General features: G+C 24.1%; 2 protein-coding genes across 4 annotated transcripts; one reads left to right on the forward strand and one right to left on the reverse strand.

The window, feature by feature from the left end:
* The first annotated feature begins 690 nt into the window (after window positions 1–690).
* On the forward strand, window positions 691–18,789 carry LOC114119617 (furin-like protease 1). Of its 3 annotated transcripts, none has more exons than XM_050203778.1 (12): window positions 691–1,031; window positions 1,261–1,541; window positions 5,343–5,441; window positions 7,082–7,222; window positions 7,587–7,715; window positions 7,802–8,350; window positions 8,427–8,634; window positions 8,838–8,955; window positions 9,026–9,318; window positions 9,524–9,919; window positions 10,831–10,995; window positions 12,670–16,513. In XM_050203778.1, exons 2-12 carry the CDS (start codon window positions 1,386–1,388, stop codon window positions 12,783–12,785), a joined length of 2,370 nt encoding a protein of 789 aa, XP_050059735.1. In that variant the 5' UTR covers window positions 691–1,031; window positions 1,261–1,385; the 3' UTR covers window positions 12,786–16,513. The 3 variants fall into 3 exon arrangements, with proteins under 3 accessions (XP_050059735.1, XP_027837030.1, XP_027837032.1); XM_027981229.2 differs by lacking the exon at window positions 12,670–16,513 and adding an exon at window positions 18,101–18,789 and having other exon boundaries at window positions 694–1,031; XM_027981231.2 differs by lacking the exons at window positions 9,524–9,919; window positions 12,670–16,513 and adding an exon at window positions 18,101–18,789 and having other exon boundaries at window positions 698–1,031.
* LOC114119619 (uncharacterized) lies at window positions 5,462–6,891 on the reverse strand. The gene is made up of 2 exons (XM_027981233.2): window positions 6,802–6,891; window positions 5,462–5,919 (listed from the first exon to the last, which is right to left on the reverse strand). The coding sequence occupies exons 1-2, from the start codon at window positions 6,859–6,861 to the stop codon at window positions 5,518–5,520; spliced, it is 462 nt and encodes a 153-aa protein (XP_027837034.1). The 5' UTR covers window positions 6,862–6,891; the 3' UTR covers window positions 5,462–5,517.
* Window positions 18,790–19,405: the final 616 nt, after the last annotated feature.

The following is a 19,405-nucleotide window of genomic DNA, read 5'->3' on the forward strand; positions in this document are numbered from 1 at the left end:
TATCGAAAAAAATGACTTCACGGGAATAATTCTCAGGCCTTGTAGAATTGTCGGATTTTGGTAACTGGAAATATTTTACTTAAAAATAACTTAAGTTATTTGAAAGGAGAAGACTTCCTACAACAGGCCGCATCGAACTCCGATTTTTATTTTATTCAAAATAATAGTAAAATATAATTTATACAAAGTTGCTTAAAACTGTATTCTTTTAGAAGACAGATTATAAAATTTGAGATTAAAATATTGAAAAACGGAGATCCATGAGGTCTGTACTCTGTAGGATATTACCCTCTATAAGTTAAAAAAAATTAATCAAATTTGGTTGATTCTACAGAACAGGATCCCTATTTCCGTAGAGCGTATTTTTGTGTACAAAATCGCATTGGCACCAGGCGCCTTAAATGGATCACTCAGTATAATATGTTTAACTACCTCTTAGAATGCCTTAGATCATTTATCGTTATAAAACAATCTAAAAAAATATAATGATATATATAGTGTAAGTACTATAGGTAGATAGGTTTATGTTTTCGTGGTTACTACATAATATAAGATAATATTATAATGGACTGGTATTATAGTCCGTGCTACATACCCATTGTCGTCGTTATCTACAAACGGTAGCTAATCGGTTATCAGTTTATCGCTTATCAGTCTCAGACCGTCGCCTCCGTATGAAGGTGAACGTATTATTTATATGCGCACACGCACACACCAATTACCAAGTCCCAGCAAATTGTAAGCAGTAGTGCACTGATAGCGTTTTGGTGCAACGAGCAAGTAGGCAGCAAGCTCGCCGAATCGTTCAAATTTATTAACCTAGCGAATAGACTGTAATAGTGTCGTACCGTTAGTAATCGGCGGCGTGTGTGAATTCAATAACTCGCGTTCGCCGTTCTGCCGAAAATATCGCCGACGCCGTCAAACGTTTTACTTCCGTCACACTCGCTGACGTCCGCTAGTACCTACTTACACCATGCAGTCAACGCCGTCGGGCCCGACATCGTCCTATAGTCCATTGTGACGTAGATGTAAGTCGTTTTTTATGTTGTTATTAATAACTTATTAACTGGTTTTTTTATACATATATATATATATTGATTTCACTCTATTTTATGATCGTCAAACTCGTCGCGAGTTCTGTGATCAGCTCTAGAATGTGACTGAACCATTCCAAAATAGAAGATATTTAATGTTGTATATTGTTTAGTGTCTTCGATACAGTTTTAATCAGCATTTATTGTTGTCTGATTGTTTTAGTGTAAAGCAACGTATCATACTTAACCAATCAATATGATGACTATCATACTCATTCGCTTTGCTTGTCATACGACTGATGTTGAGAACTGAGTCTTCCCACAATTGGCCGGTGTTGGGCGAGCGTCATGGCTGCCTGCACGGTTTCATTTCTATTGTGGATAGTCGCGTTACAATGGATTTCAGCTCAAGACTATTCTTCTCAGTGGGCAGCTCATATCGAAGGTGGATTAAAAACGGCCAAAACAATAACAGAAAAACATGGATTTGTTTTGCTAGGAGAGGTAAATAATCTTGTATTATTTTATCAATTAACATCCAAATCTCCTATGCAAAAATGTTTCTCTGTACATTAAAATAACTTAGGTACAACGTTTTCTATTTATTTCCTGAGTTTTTGATGTGGTTAACAATCTTGTAGGTTGTGCAAATGCTGTATATAGTATTTTTTTTTTGAGGAGGAGGAGGAGGAAATTTGTTGATGCCTAATGTCCTATCATTTTATTATCAAGTAAATAAAAGCTAAAAAAAAAGAAAAGAAACACTTATATCTCTCTAATCTCCCCTCATAAATACGCCATTGACTAGGAGTTGTCTAATAACTACAAATGCCTAATAACAATAATATGAAAAGAAAAAAAAAGAAATTTAATTTATTTTCATATTTTTATTTTTTTGTATCAGTTAAATACTTCCTGGTAAATTAAGAACATTTAGGTACTAGCTTTGCAACAAGGCCATGTATTTTTTTTTTTAGTAAGTACCTAATACTCAAGGTGTGCAAGACTAAGACAAGGTATTTTATAGATCATAACATTAAAAAGATTCTAATTGCTTCAGCAAAATGCCAATAAATTTTATAAATTAAGTTAAAATAGGATTATATTTTATAAATAAAAGACCTAATATCTTAAAATCAATTAATTTTTATAGTGTCTTACATAGGTGAACTGTAGATACATGTAATCTATATTCTACCATAATATCTTTTTTTAATAATTCACTATAGGTACCTAGCAATTTTCATTTATTATAACTATTAAGTTTTTTTTTAAAAAAAATTTAATAATTAAATTACTATGGAATTAATCAAATAATTAATAATAAGTTTAATTTAAAAATCTATTCTCCAGCAACATGCAAAAATAGAAGTCTCTGCAAATATTAGTCCATTTGATTTCTCACTTAAATATCACTCCCATATCTGATAGATAAATCATGTTATGTTGAGCATTATCATGAACATTTGAGATAGTTTTTTTTTTTTTAATTGATAAGCATACTTAGCTATTTAAACATAATAATTTGTGATAAACTTAAGTTGTTTATATTAATAACAATAATACTAATAATTTAAATTAACAACTTAAAATATTCATTACATATTGTATTTTATTGAATGTTATTATAAAAATTTTTGAATGATTTCAACTTAAAACATTTGTTTAGTAATTTATATGTATCTACTTGATTGCAATCTGTGAGTTATTTAATGTTAATTTATATATGACTATTAATAGACACTAATTAGTATCTTTTCATAATAAAATACATTTAGCAAAGTTTAATAATTTAATACTTATATTCAAATAAAATACAATTTAACTATTTACATTTTATAGATACTATTTATATTTTTAAATTTAAAATAATTAATTATAATTAGTGAAAATTTTTATAAAAAAGATATAGGTTATTTAAAATATAATATCATTAATGAAATGTTAATGTTTTAGAATTGAGAATTTCTTCTACTCTATATCCTATTTTCTTTTTTTTTTAATTATCATAACAATCAAAGAACATATAGGTAGGTATTTGGTATGTGTATAAAAAAGTAGTGTTCATTTGATTAAACATCTTACATTGCACTAATTATTATTGTTGTGTTTATATTTTTGATATGTATGTATATTTATTATTTATAAAATAAAATTAAGAAACAGGTATGTTGTGATATCAAATACATGTACATTATTAGAATTTGAAATTAGTTAAGTAAATAAACCTGTTGTAATGTATAACAACATTTTTAATCAAAAAAAAGAAAAAAGTCCTTAGTATGAATATTATTTTGTTTACAATAATGTTGTTTAATAACATAAATAACTAGGTTAAGCTTTTTATATAAGGCAATAGAAAAAAGATAAATTAAATTATGGTGGTCGATTGTTAATTATGAGTATGCCATCATGTAACGAATGCAATTATTTTTAATAAAATTTTAATATTGTTTATTTTATTTCCATTTTATATGTATTCATTTGTAGTAATTGGTACATATATAATTATGTAATCAGCAATACTAAAAATTAAACTTATATTTTTTATTTCATTATTATGGAATCCCTTTTATAAATTAATAATGTATTTCTATTTAATACATTGTGGATGATACTTTAATTTGGTTATAACACCTGTTAATAAATTCTATTGCTTAAAACATAATTTGCTCTACTTAGTATAAATATTCCTTACTTAGTCTAATAAGTGTGAAATATAAAATTAAATTAATATTTAATTTGTAGCACTATTGATAGTGTTGGTATATATTACTTGTATTAGATCATCAAATAGACTATTCAAATATACAGACTACCTTTAGCCTATCACAGTATGACCTATATAATACAATCAATAGCCTTTAATTAATTTTTAGAACTTGATCAACTTAACTGTTTTCATATAGTTTGCTTAATACTTATTAAATTCATTTGTTATCAAGTAACATTTTTCGTGTAATATATATTAAATAGCTAAAATGTGCTCATAAAAAAAAAACTGAAAGATTTATCTATGAACAATGAACACAGATACTATTCTATACTATATAGCATGATTTACCAAGTATGCTTATCCCCATTTTTTTAATAACAAATTATTCATATTCTGTTCTTTTTTTTTTAAGATTTCTTAGTAAAACCTTATTAATTATATTATTAATCTTACATATTTACATGTATATATATATATATTGTTATTGTTATTTATTACGGAATAAATTCCAATTACATTTTAAATATATAAAGTAGTTACATGAGTATTTAGGGAAGGGAGAAAAAAAATACACACACACACACAAATTGAAAATTAATGAATACTTGAAAAGAGATCACTAATTGAACAGTGAAATAAATCTACATTATTTATGGAATTTCCTATAGCCATTAGAGTATTAGGTGTGATTGAGATTTTTGTGAGATTGACTCGTGACCCACAGTTTGAAAAACACTGACATAGACAATTTTCGTTCAGCAGAATCAATTTTAAATTAAATTTATATATATATGATTTATTACTATTTCATTTTTTATTATTGATTTGAGAAATAAGAGGATTTTTTTATTTGATAGTTTGCTATGAAATTTATTATGTTATGTATGTTCATTCCATAGAAGTATTTTATCAATAGTTATTCCAAGATATTTAATTGAGGATGATATTAACTTGGAGTTATTATTTAGTATTTGAAGAGAACATTCCCTTCTGTTTAGATTGAAGTTTCATTTAACTTGATTTTCCATTACTAAGGTCTATGAGAAAATCAGATTGAGATAATGTTGAACTTGTTGAGTTACTATTAGGAAGTCATTTTCCGATGATGAATTTTCTGTATCATCAGCGTAGGTATCTAAAATGGTATTCTTAATCTTTGGAATGTCGTAGGTAAATATATTTTAAAGTAGTGGTGAGAGGTCATCCTTGGGGGACTCTCGTCTTTATGTTGTGGTAAAATGACATTAAATTGCCATGGCTCAAGCAAAAAAAACTTTCTTCTAGATATGATTTCGGTAAAAATTAATTCTGAACACACTTGTTAGTAGTTACTTATAACACACACTCAAATTCATTTGATAACACATTCCTAATATATTAAACAGGCTTATTATATAAAAGTGGTGTAGAAATATTTTAAAAGCTTAGCTTCACTTTCTAAGAAACAATTATATCTATTGTGTATAGTAGACTAATGAGTCTCCTCTTTCTCCTCTCATGATTTCTTCAAGTATAATATTTTATCATATAAATTTTGTGCAAATCGTATGATAAAAATAATGGATATACATTAATATAAATTATTTCAGATTTTTCCAGACTACTATCATCTAGAACACAGTCATGTATCGAAGCGATCAGTTAACCCAGGGATTGAACATCATAAAAAATTAACATCAGAACAAAATGTAAGTAAATAAATTTATTATTCGGATACAATATATATTTTTAAGGATAATTTCAAGATGTTGAGCTTATAATATGTTATTTACTTTTATTTTGGGATTTACATAAAATAGATCTTATTTTTGGTTTTAATGGTTTCATTAGCTCTATATTAGGTTTACGAGGCAATAATATTTTGTTTTTTCGTGGAAATATTGGTCTTACGATTGGCAAGGCGATTGGATGTTTGTTATTTGTTGATCTATTTTCCATTTTGAGTACACTTATTGGAATGATATTTGTGGTGTTTGATGGAATTGGATTGGTGTTTGTGATATTTGTTGAAATCGGATTGGTGTTAACATTATAATTTTGATTATTTAAAATACAATTTTGCTGATATAAGTAATTATAATAGTTTAAGTATTGTTCTAATACTTGATTATATGATTGTTCTGCACCGATATTGCTTGATTTCCACTGATCGGTATCAGAAACTAACTAAAAAAATATAAGTAGTACAGATTGATTTTTAAAATTTTAATATTTTATTAATTTTTTAAATTTGTTTAAGTTGAATACACAATTATTAAAACATAGATAACTAATAAAACTTTTAAAATGAGTTATTTGTTGAAAAATTCAGATTTTAGACTTCTTTCATTCTTTTTGGTGGTTGAGTATGGAAAAAAAAAGTACCTAAAATTATCATATTATAACAAGCTTATGCTTTTAAACAAATAAATGTATATAGCTAAATTAATAGGATAAATGTTCAAAATATGTACTAAAATGAATATAATAATTTTAAATCGATAAATTATTTTATAAATTAAGAAAATGGCATACCCAAATGTGTTGTCTCCATTTTACTAATGCACAACATATCCACTATTTATTAGTATTATTAAATTTTAATATTTTTCATATTTATAACTCTTAAAAATAAAAAATATTATTAAAAGACAATGAGAAAACACAAATAATTATCTTACCTTCAAGTTTGATTATAAATCAATTTACTTTAGTATTTAAAGTAACACAAAACTGAAACTGCTTATATATTAGTATGTTATACATTATTAAAACGAAGACGACACATCAGGTATGACATTTTCTTAAGTATATGCATATTAATATATAATTCAAGACTTAAGTATACATGTACCTACAACTTATTAAATATATTTAATATTTAAAAAATAATTTATGATAAATGATAAATATATATATATTATCAGAATTTTATGAGATCTGTCATTTATTATGTTAACATACTTATAAATTATTCTGTAAATTATATTTTTAAACAAAAAAGTATTTAAATGAATATGTTTTCATTAGTATTATTGTATTAATAACAATGTTACTAATTTACTATACCTGGTTAAATGACAATACCGCTACAACACTATTCAAAAACAAAAGATATATTGAATTCATACTGAATGTTACTATTTGTGGTCTAGCCCATAAATGAAGAACATGTGTATGTACTTTTATACATATTTGTACATATTTATTGTAGTATAATTGTTTCTTTGGATTTAAACAACATATTTATCTCTTTTTCTTTCTCTAAACAAATGTTTGAAGAAAAGTGCTAAATCATTATATTTGTCACGTAGTTTAAAAAGTAAACACTTTTTTATTATTTTTTCAGGTGAAGTGGGCAAAACAACAAAAAATTTTAAGCCGATCAAAAAGAGATTACTTAACATATGTTAGAGATAGCAGGGATTCAAAAAGATTTGCTATTAAGGGAGGATTAAATGATCCAAAATGGCCAAAAATGTGGTATTTGGTAAGTAGTTTGAAATAAAAATAAATAAATAATAAAATTTTTATTCTTAATGAAAAACCATAATATAAATCTTAGTTAATTATTTTAATACTCTTTATGAATTTTGATATATAATATAATATTGATTAATAATATTATCAATATTATCTTATAATATTCAAACATTGAATAAGATGTTATTTATCTTTTACCCTGTTTGGTTCAAAATTATAATGACCTTGTAGCTCATATACACTGTACATAAATGTTTTTAATTTACTATACCTATCTACTTTTCTCAGTGTTAATTATTATTTATATTATGAATCTTATACATTTATACTATTATAATATGAATAACCTTGTAAATTGTATTATTATTTAGAACCGTGGTAGAGATATGGATATGAATGTTCAAGGTGCTTGGGAAGAAGGGATTACAGGAAAGGGATCTGTTGTTACAATATTAGATGATGGTTTAGAAAAAGACCACCCAGATCTAATAAAAAATTATGTAAGTCTATTTAAAAAACAGTTCCTGGTAAATCCAATATTATTAATTAAAAATAAATATGCTAATGTTAAATGTATGTTTGATAGGATCCTTCAGCTAGTTATGATATGAACAATAGAGATGAAGACCCAATGCCTAGATATGATCAAATGGACACAAACCGCCATGGTACTAGATGTGCAGGAGAAGTGGCAGCAACTGCTAACAATTCTTTGTGTTCAGTTGGTGTTGCTTTTGGTGCTAGTATAGGTGGTGTTCGAATGTTAGATGGAGATGTGACAGATGCAGTTGAAGCTCGATCTTTAAGTTTAAATCCTCAGCATATTCATATCTATAGTGCATCTTGGGGTCCAGATGATGATGGCAAAACTGTTGATGGACCTGGTGAATTAGCCACTAGAGCATTTCTTGAGGGAATATCAAAAGGCCGTGGTGGTAAAGGATCAATATTTATATGGGCATCTGGTAATGGTGGCCGCGAACATGATAATTGTAACTGTGATGGATATACAAATGCTATCTGGACATTAAGTATAAGTAGTGCTACACAAAATGGCCATGTCCCTTGGTATTCAGAAGCTTGTAGTTCAACTTTAGCTACAACGTATAGTAGTGGAAGTAATTATGAAAGTCAGGTAACAAAAACAATGCATTATAATGTAACTTAAAAATATTTGAACATTATTTACTGAACATTTTCTATAATTATAGATCATTACAACAGATCTTCATCATGAATGTACTAGTAATCATACTGGTACATCTGCATCCGCGCCATTAGCAGCTGGGATAGTAGCTTTAACATTAGAAGCTAATAATAAACTAACTTGGAGAGATATGCAACATATTGTAGTGTTAACAGCCAGGCCAACTCATTTATTAGCTTCTGATTGGATTATAAATGGTGTTGGAAGAAAAGGTATTATGCATTACATATAACACTTATATAACCATTATACATAACAAAATTAATGGTTACTTGGATATTAAACTTTTAACAATATTTAAAAAATAACTATAGACATTATATATTTTTAGTAAAAAATAAATAAAGGCTATAAATTGCTTTAATAATATGTTAATCTTAAATTCATATTTTGATGTTTTGTATATTTTTTTTAGTGAGTCATTCTTTTGGCTATGGTTTGATGGATGCTACTACAATGGTAAGATTAGCTCGTAAATGGAAAACTGTTCCACCTCAACATATTTGCAATGTTACTGCTCAAGTTTTTGAAAAGTATATCTGATTAAATATATTTTAGTTTAATCAATTATTTACTTATAATTGTTTAATGTATAAATTACAGACCAGTGCCTGCGCGTAGCACAGTCACTATAAATCTTTTAGTGAAAGAATGCAATAGTGTGAACTTTTTAGAACATGTTCAAGCTAAAATATCATTAACAGCTAGTCGACGGGGTGATATCAAAATTGAATTGACTTCTCCAAGTGGTACAAAATCAACACTACTTGCTCCAAGAACTCATGATAATTCTCATGCTGGGTTTCATGTGTGGCCATTTATGACTGTACATATGTGGGGAGAACGTCCTTTTGGTACTTGGCAATTGACTATTCATAATGAAGGAAAATTATTAGGTAAAAATTCAATTTATTTATTTTTCAAACTTATCATTTGTCAAAACAAAATTTCCAATACAATTAATGAAATTGACTTAATAATTATTATAATATATTATTTACATTATGTACATATTACTACACAATGTTTTTAAAACATAATTTTTCAAAGTTCTATAATTAACTAACAATCTATTGCTACTTACAAATTAATGTGCTTTAGGTCGATCTTCTTTACACGAGTGGTGTTTGATATTGTATGGTACTAAATATTCCCCAAGAACATTATCTCCTAATATCTATCCTGTGGAACAGCCTCCTAAACCAATTCCCCGGAGGAATTCCAAAAATTCAAAAAAAAAATCAAAAAAAAGTAAATCACAAAAACAGTCTACCACTCCAATTAGTACCTTGATAAAACAAAATATTTCTAGTAATAAACCAAATGTTCATATTGTTCTATTTCCTATTCCAAATTCATCCAAATTATCTCCTACACTAACAGATAACATCCAAACATATCCTAGCAGCCATAGACTCTACAGTTTACAAAATGTGGATGGCAGGCAGACAAAAAAAAATTTGTCACCTGAAAGAAACATATCACCTACAACTTCAGGCAAGAATGTCAGCATGGAAATCGCCATTTTCTTTGCATGCCATGCTATAATTATACTTAAGTAAAAAAAAAAAAAAAATAGGTATCATTTATTATTTTGCATACTTTAGTCAAATAAATGTCTTTATATTTTAGCACATCATAGGGTGTTTATTTTATTTGTGTATTTGTATAATATTATTAATTAATTAATTTGTTTGTGTTGAATTATATTAGTTTATTGTAAAAAGTAGTTTTTTATTGCACATTATTTCTTAGTTAAAAAAAAAAAATATTTGCTAACATATTTATAATTATTTTAAAATTTTATAAATTATTTCTTATATTTATAGGGAGAAAAGTTATATTTATTAGAATATTAAACATTAATTCAAATTGATTCTTTTACTTAATGAAACTAAATATTAACCTATAAAGTATTTAGATTTTTGTTTAAATTTGGAGAGATTAAACACATATTGACTACTCTAGTTAGTATACACACATTTGTGGTTACTTATTTTTAATCAGCATTATAATCGTATTATTTACAATAATATATCATAATCTAATCTAAATTTGTTGAATAAATTCATTGTTTTTCTCTGTATTCACATACTTAATTTAATTTTTATTATTATACTTGCATTTATAACAAAATAATCAATAATTATTTATTTGAATATAATATCATTATTCATTACTTATGTAACAATGCCTATTTTTCTTATTATTAATAAATATGTTTTCAAATTATTTCACATTTAAATAGTTGTAGAAAATAATAGTAATATTTTACAATTTTTAGTTCACCACCTTATGTTGCATATAATTTGTGTTTGATATTCTGATAATTATAGTCATTTGACTTTTATTTAATCAATGCTTTTATTGACTGCTTAATAAATTTATGTACATATTTATGGTTTTAGCTACCATGACTGACTGGGAGATGGTTTTTTATGGAACAATATTTCCTCCAGAACAAACACATGTACTTCCTACTACTAGTTTAATCCAAAACCGAACATCACAAGAAGAACCAGAAATAAATTTCAATTCTGGAGAATGCCGCGTGACCACTACTAAATGTTTAGGTTTGTTATTAATATTATGTGCAATAATCCCTTATTTTTAACAGGGTAATTATTAGTTAAGGTTTAATTAAGTCTTCCCATAAAAGTGCCATATAAATTGCTTCAGGCTTTAATTTTTTATAATGCCCATAGATAATTATAAAATTTATATTCATATTTTTAATTTTGTTTATTGGTCTTAATACTTACTTTAAAGGTATACAATGATAAACTAAATTAATATTGTTGAAATATGGGCTTAAAAAATAATAATATTAAATATCTATGGGTAATTAATTTTTTATTTTGAAGCCTTTTCAGTTTAAATAATTTTTTCTGGTACTTGTTTGTTATAATTCATGTGATAATGAGTCAGACTTCATGTTTCAATACAATAGAAGAAAATATTAACAGTTATAAAATAAATAGAAAAAAATACTTTGATTCTTGAGTAATTGGGCTATTATTGATGTAAAAGGGAGAGATTTATATGCATGAAAATAATTTCATGATGGCTAACTAGTTCTATTCATAAATCACAGTAAATAATATATGATATACTGGCAGATCTGATTAATATTGGGGAATCATTAAGTACAACTAAGGCTTTATTCAGACTGGTTTTTTGAGGTTATTTGTCTATAATAACAAAAATATTAAAAATCCTAATGGGCCTTGGCTTTAGTTTAGGTAAGCATCAACCACTTTTTAGAACTTATTCATTTATTAGTAATGTATTTCCGTATTATTATATTTAAATTAATTATCAGTTTTTGTATTTAAGACAAATTTCTCTTTTTAAAAATCAGGCCTAACATTAATAAAAATAAGGAAAACCCTGAAAATTTAGTTTGCTTGATGCTTGGCAAAGCCTAATTTGATTCTGAGTACAACAAACAAGTACCTATTTTCATTGCAACAAATATATTTGAGATATTAATAATACATTGTAATTAATAAAGGTTGATGGATGTGGATTTTTTCACTATCTTTAAAACATAGGTGTGCGCATGGGTGTAGTAGGGTATGCTTTTATTGCACTTGACCAAACTGGCTTTACTTTTAAGTGAGTAGATTGAGTTGGACTGCTGTCTGCTATTAAGCATTATACAATGTGCATATTGATGTGAAAAATATAATTTAAAAAAATTCTAAATCATTAATTACCTATATGTTTCCAATTTTTAGTACTTTCAAATATTAATTTAATTTATAGTCATACATATTTCACAGTTAAAAACAATATTTTACTTGATTACATTTTTACAGCAGTTACAAAGTTATCACTTGTTTCAAAAATATGTCTAAGACTACTTTATAATCTATTGTACAACTTCAACCAAATTTTAATTTTTTATTACTAGTTATAGTTTGAGTATCTTAAAAATTATCTTTTTTCTAAATAAATATAACCTTTGAATCTTTTGTGAAAGATTTTACCATTTGTGAATTCAAATGTTGTCTGCGTCTAACCTAAAACAAGGCACACACCTATGCTTAATAATATTTACCATGTATTATAAATGATTTCTAATAATTACATTTCCCATGTAGGCAAATTTTATATTTAGTTCAAAAAGTATTGAGTAGTTCAATATTGTTATTTAAAGTAACTTAATTAAATAAACAACTGTGAGTTGTGGAGTTTAAAAATACATACTGCCAATGTTAATTTGTACATGATGTCTTTTACAGAATTTTTTTTTTATTTACATCACAGAAAGTTAATTGTTTTTCCTGTTCAATTTAAATATGATAATATGTACTGTATAATAATTAAAATTGTAAGCAATTGCTATTCCTTTTTATAATAATTGATCAAAATGTTTTTTTTTGTTTTTTTTTTTTTTTTTGTATAGTAATGATAGTACTGTAAGAATTATTATAAATTTTTCTCACCCCACAATTTTTTTAAGATTTCAAAAATCATTAAAATTTTCATAATAAAAATGTGAATAGAATATATTAATCGGTTCAAAAACATCAGTACATAGCTGACACTTTTTGATTGTATTAAATTATTTTTTTTTCATATTTTATTCAAATATTTTAAATGTAGGATTTTGTAAATTTAGCGTGCCTTTAAATGTACCAAGTATTTTAAATCAATGATTATTAATTATTATCTTTCATTCAAACATCCATAGTGTATAACATTTAGTTCAATGATAATTTAAAAATACTAAACATATTAATATAATTTAATACTTAATGCAGTTTATGCTATTTTACAGTTTGAAATTTGTATAATATGTATTCACTGTATTTTCTAATTAAATCATAACAATATATCTTAGTAGATAATATGTTAAGAAGATGTCATAGCCGCATGTGCTAACTTACTAACTTATACCATAAAAAATTTGAGTTCACCAGAATCCATGTTACGCTGTTTGTTTTAATAATAGATTAAATGTAAGTACTTATTACTAAACTTAAATGTAAGAATATTATCTAGGAAATCACGTAGGTTTTTATTGATATTTTTATTTTAAATTGAGTTATAGTTTTGTAAAATATTAAAACTTTAAAATGCCCATGACTCACTTTAAAATTAAAATATCAATAAAAGCCTTCATGATACCGTAGATAATATTCTTACCTTTAAGTTTGATAATAGGTCAATCAATTCTAATATTAAATCAAACATCATATAATGGATTCTGCTAAACTCTAACATACAAAATTGTACATTAGTAAGATAAAGACAATACATGAGGGTTTGATGTCATATTAATATTGTACGTTAAATATTTTGATTGCATTTTAATCATACAAAATTTTTAAAAATAAGAACAAAATAAATGATGATATTTATTATGTATTCACATATTATACATTTAAGGACACTTCATACTTACACACTTTATAAATTAAAACAATATCAACTAATTACTACAAAAATATTTACTGCCAACACAAAATATTTTTATTTTGAACTAAAAATTATCTTTTGTTTACCCAAAGTTCGATTCTAATATTTTGAGATTTGAATGAGTCAAATGTCAAATAAATTTGTTTTTTTGTGTTCCTATCTTGTCTTTTAATTATTATTGAACTATCTGTGATACTAAAACAAAAATTTTGAATATTAGTGTTATCTTCATGCACAATTGCATGAATAACTGGAAGAACAGTTAAGCACCTTTTATTATATATTGCCCGACCTTCTCCAAACTATATCTTTCTGGCTGTTTTCTCTTTAATTAAAAAAAAAATCTTAAAATATTATTTTCTTACTAATACTTAGCTCATTGCTTCTTAATTAACATGGGCTACATTAAATTGCAACTCCTTTCATCTGTACTTCAATGTTAATTATTAAAATAATAATGGTGCTCTTGTTATTGAATATTTTATTAGTTAAATATTTATAACCATCTACTAGCTAAACGGTTTTTAAATGTATAATAATATAAAATTCATAGGTCATTATAATATATCATGATAATTTACAATCGTATAAAATATGTATTTATTTATATATTAATATGGGATAAGCCCAATTATATTATTCAAGTTTCAATAGAATTTATTTACAACATCACATACAAACATAATACACAAAATATTTAACATTTATAAAAAAGATACAATAATTTTAACAATATAAAACTCTAAAATTAATGAATTACCATTGGAAATATCGTTTTAAGTATGGAATGAAAAATTATTTATACTTTTTTTAAAAAAAATATGTTAATTTAAAAAATATTGAATACACTATAATGTATTTTTCAAACAATATGTTTAACTATATTTTATGTAAAAAAATAATTATTTATCATAAATCTAATATCATAATATATTAATTATATTTCTTATTAAAAAAAAATAAAAAAAACTATTTCAATTGAACAAAATTGCAATATAATATTAATAATAATATTGTTTTATGAATACCTGTTTTTATATATACTGATCAAAAAACTGTGTCCAAACATTAGAATTATTTTAATCTTTATTTCTATTAAACTATTAGTAAATTTATTTGAAATTATAATTCATAATTATGGTTTTATTAATTACATTTTTTCTAATCTATATTTATGTATTAATTTAGTTCAAATATATTAGTATTGTAGGTAGTAGTTTTTTTATAATTAATTTAATATTATAATAATTACAAATGTAGGTTTTAAAAGTAGCCTAGAAAAATAATATTTGTACAATTGTCTTAATATAATAAAGGATTAAATAATATATCATACATTTTTATGACATGTGATATTACGACTATGAGTAAATTGTTCTACACAAATTAATTAAAGAGTAAATATATGTTGTTTAATTTATAAATACATTTAAGAATTGGTGTGATATATTTTTAAGTCTGTATAGTAATACCATTAAAAATGTGTTTGAATTATTTGAAAGTTTTTTTTTATCTTTTAAATACCTATGCTTACTTTCTGTAAAAGCATCATGAAATTTTAGTGTTTATAAACATTAATAAACTCTAATAGTTATATTATAATTGTAAACTTATGGTTTGATTTATATTGTTTATAAATTAAGGCATGACCAATTGGTCAATTGTTTCTGAAAAAATTACAAAAAAATAAAATTTCATAGTGTTTAGATAATATTATACTTTCTATCCTAGTACTATATCACAATAACGAATCGGCATAATAATATATAGCTATTAACCTATTTCATTCACATAACAATTATTATGTTTCAGTAGAATATTATTTTAATCTACTATTTAAATATTGCCATTAATAATTACTTATTAGTTTTACCAGACCTTTAAAAAAAAAGAAATCACAAACATATTTTTTTATATATGATTATAGTTATTTATTGGATTAATTTATTTTAGAATAATAAGTATAATAATTTTAAGTTATAGTTTAGTCCTTGACAAAATAGACATTATAAAATTGTGTATTTCATTAGTGGTTTAGTGTTATTTTATTTGTTTTCTGATAACAGTTCTAGTGATTTATAGTAAATTCTCTATGGTACTATAATTAATATTTAATATTGTTATTACTATGCTATAATAGATAATAACAAAAAAAAAATTCCTTTCTATATTTATAAATTATAATTTTTATTTTTCTATGTTCAAGTTTGTTAAGTATAATTTATGTTTCTCCTATCTTATAATTGGCAGTATAGTTCATAGATTTCAATATAATCATATTAGTTATAACTTATAATTAACCGTTCTATATAAAATAATGAGTTAAGTTTTTAAATTAAGTGATAGAAATTGGTTTTGGTGTGTAATAAGTCATATTTTAATTGTATTAGAATACATTTTTAAGTTAATATAATTTTAAATAGCTACTTAATTTGTCTAAATCAATTAAATAGATATAATTTTGCCAAATCAGTATTATAAAATATTAATTATTAGACATAATATGTAAATATTTTACTCTCATCAATACCAAAGTATGTTACGCTCAAAAATCTGTTTATCTTGTAAATAAAATTATTACTGTATTTACAAAATATTTTGTGTTTTTGAAAAATTAGCATTTTGATTTGTTTTGTATTTTCCAAATAAATTTAATCAGCTAATCTAGATGTTTTTCCATTTAATACCTGAACAGTTATATAGATAAAAGAAAATATAAAATATAATATAATGCCATGTAATATTTATTTAAAACTAGTTTTTTCAAATATTTAACTTGTAAAAAAGCAATAACATTTGTACATTTTACAAATAAATATGTAAATTGATTTTTTAAATTACCATTCATATAATTCATGATTTCATTTTAAATAAAATACTGTTTTACCTTAAAATGTTATCCATCCAAGTATATAAATAAATATTAAAAATAATAATAAATAATAATTGATTATTATCATCAATTCATAAATAAGATATTTAAAATAGTACAAGTAACTATTTTAAATTTGTGCAAGGGATCAATAAAATATAATCAACTATACTGTATATTTTTCTAATTTGTAAAGATTAAAACTTTTTTAATAAATTATTAATGTTTGATAATCAAGAATGAGCATGCTGAACTTTTATATTTCAGATTATAATTATTGTCTTTACTCAACAACATTGTATCAAACTCTTTGAGATGTAGCTATTTGAGAATTTTAAATTAAATTAATGAATTACATTAGTCTATAGTTGTTGGTATCAAAATTGCATTTATAGTCTTGTAATGATTTGAATACCGGATTAATATTTATATTTCTAAAAATGTTTAAGTTACTGTTATTGTTCATAAAAATTGTGAAAATGGTTAAAAGTATACTGTGTATACAAATTTGAATATATACTTAATTATTGTACATTTCATGAAATAGTATTTTATTGTTGCTATTTCTTTATCATAAAATTATGAAGATGAATTAAATTTATTAACCCTTAATAATATTTAACTACAATAATATGTATTCATTTTAATAATGCTAATAGTGTAATATATTCAAATGTATTATTTTTGTGAAATCAAATTTTAAAACGATTTAGCAATGTTGGACAGTTCTAATTTTAAAAATGAAAAATGTTAGCTTATTTTTTCAATGAATAACTTCACAAGTTACTTTTAAATAACTAAACCGCTAGTTTAACAATATTTAAAAAGATAAAATATTTTATTGATTGAACTTATGGATAAATTAGTGGTGTTTATATGTAAAATTAATTAATAAAACAACACTAAAAACTAAACTACCTGTTTGTCTGTTTTTGATATTATCTTAATATCATTATTTTATAATTATCTTAATTTTAAAAAAAATGTTATTTTATTATGTGATACGTGTGAAATAGGTTTTATTATGTAAAATATTTGTGTTACATTTTGAAAAATTAGTATTAATAGATAACATAATATTATTATATTTTTTATCTCTTCTTTTGTTTAAAATAAAATGTGAAACCTTAATAAATTTCAACTCTCAGAATCTAAAATCAAATATACTATTTTGCAATTAATACAATAATGAAACATCACATATTGGAATGCACAATGGCTGTATTATTCTAACATCAATCAAATGCTTGCGGTGAGTGTACCACACAGCTTTGCTTTTAATTTTTAGCACTAAAAAATTTAAGCTTGTCATTATTAAAGCTTTATTAAAAATCATGTTATGTAAATTTTATAAAATAATTAATTTTAATTTATTGCAGAATGTGCATTTGGATATAACATGTACAATGGAGAATGTACTGTCGATTGCCCGGTCAAAACATATGCAAATAATGATGGTGTATGTGCTGATTGCCATTATTCATGTTATAAATGTAATGGACCAAATGATTATCAGTGTACAACTTGTTGGGGAGATGCAGATCTGACCCATGCTTTAGGACAAACCTACTGTTATTCAAAAAATATTAAACATTTACTAGACGATAAGACATGGCATATGATAGCAACAGTACTGCTGATTATCAATATATTTGTACTACTTATATTTTGTAAAGGAGGAGTATGGACAAGATATCAACCAGGATTAGATCATGGAGATTACAGGCTAGCAAATCAAATTGAAGGAGACGATTGTTGAACAAATTTTTAGACACAGTTTTAACTTTATTAATATTTAAGTTTTTTATTTTATTGTTAAAGTGTTAAATAATTGAATTTTAATAACAGATATCCTTGTCATTTAGTTAATAATTAATATATTTATTTTGTTAACTATTTAAATTATAGTAAATTTTATATTTTATCTTAAAACTTATGGATGTTATTTAATTTATTATTTTTATATAAATTAATTTATAGATTAAAACAAATTATTTATTGAATACTCTAAGCCATAATATATATATATTATTTATTATCAAAATACAATTTGTTTTGTACAGTTTTACTGATTGTATGTTACTATTAATTTTTAATACAAAATTATTTGTTATTCATATTTTAAAATAATACAATCAATTCATTTATGTGTATTTTAAAAAACATAAAATAAGAATAGTATAAAACTGTTGTTTGTTTTAAAAAAAAATAAAGCTTATACATATTTCCCACACACTATAATGTTGTTACGAAAATAATTTATGAGAATAAAGTTACATATTTATGTTTGTTATCTTATGTACATATATACACCCACACTCATCCTTATTTCAGATTCTATAAAGAAAAGTGATAAATAATATTAGTTATATGATAGTTAATCCTGCTTCTATTTTATAATTTGCAGTTATTAAGATGTATGAAACTAGAAGAATTTTGCGTTGGAAAATAAAACATTAATGTGATAATTATATTCAAAGGCTATTGACCTAGGTTAAGTACCTAACCTTTTACTCATTGAAAATTTTTCGGTGTTCTCGTTCATTTTTTTCATATATGATTTATAAACATAATTTTGGACCCTTTTATTAGATACGATTTTTTCAAATTCAAACATGAAATCAAACAATTTTCTATTATACTTTTGATATCTGTTAAATTTATTCTTACATCTGAGTAATCTG

This window comes from Aphis gossypii, chromosome 1 (assembly GCF_020184175.1).
Source record: "Aphis gossypii isolate Hap1 chromosome 1, ASM2018417v2, whole genome shotgun sequence".
Lineage (NCBI taxonomy): Eukaryota > Metazoa > Arthropoda > Insecta > Hemiptera > Aphididae > Aphis > Aphis gossypii.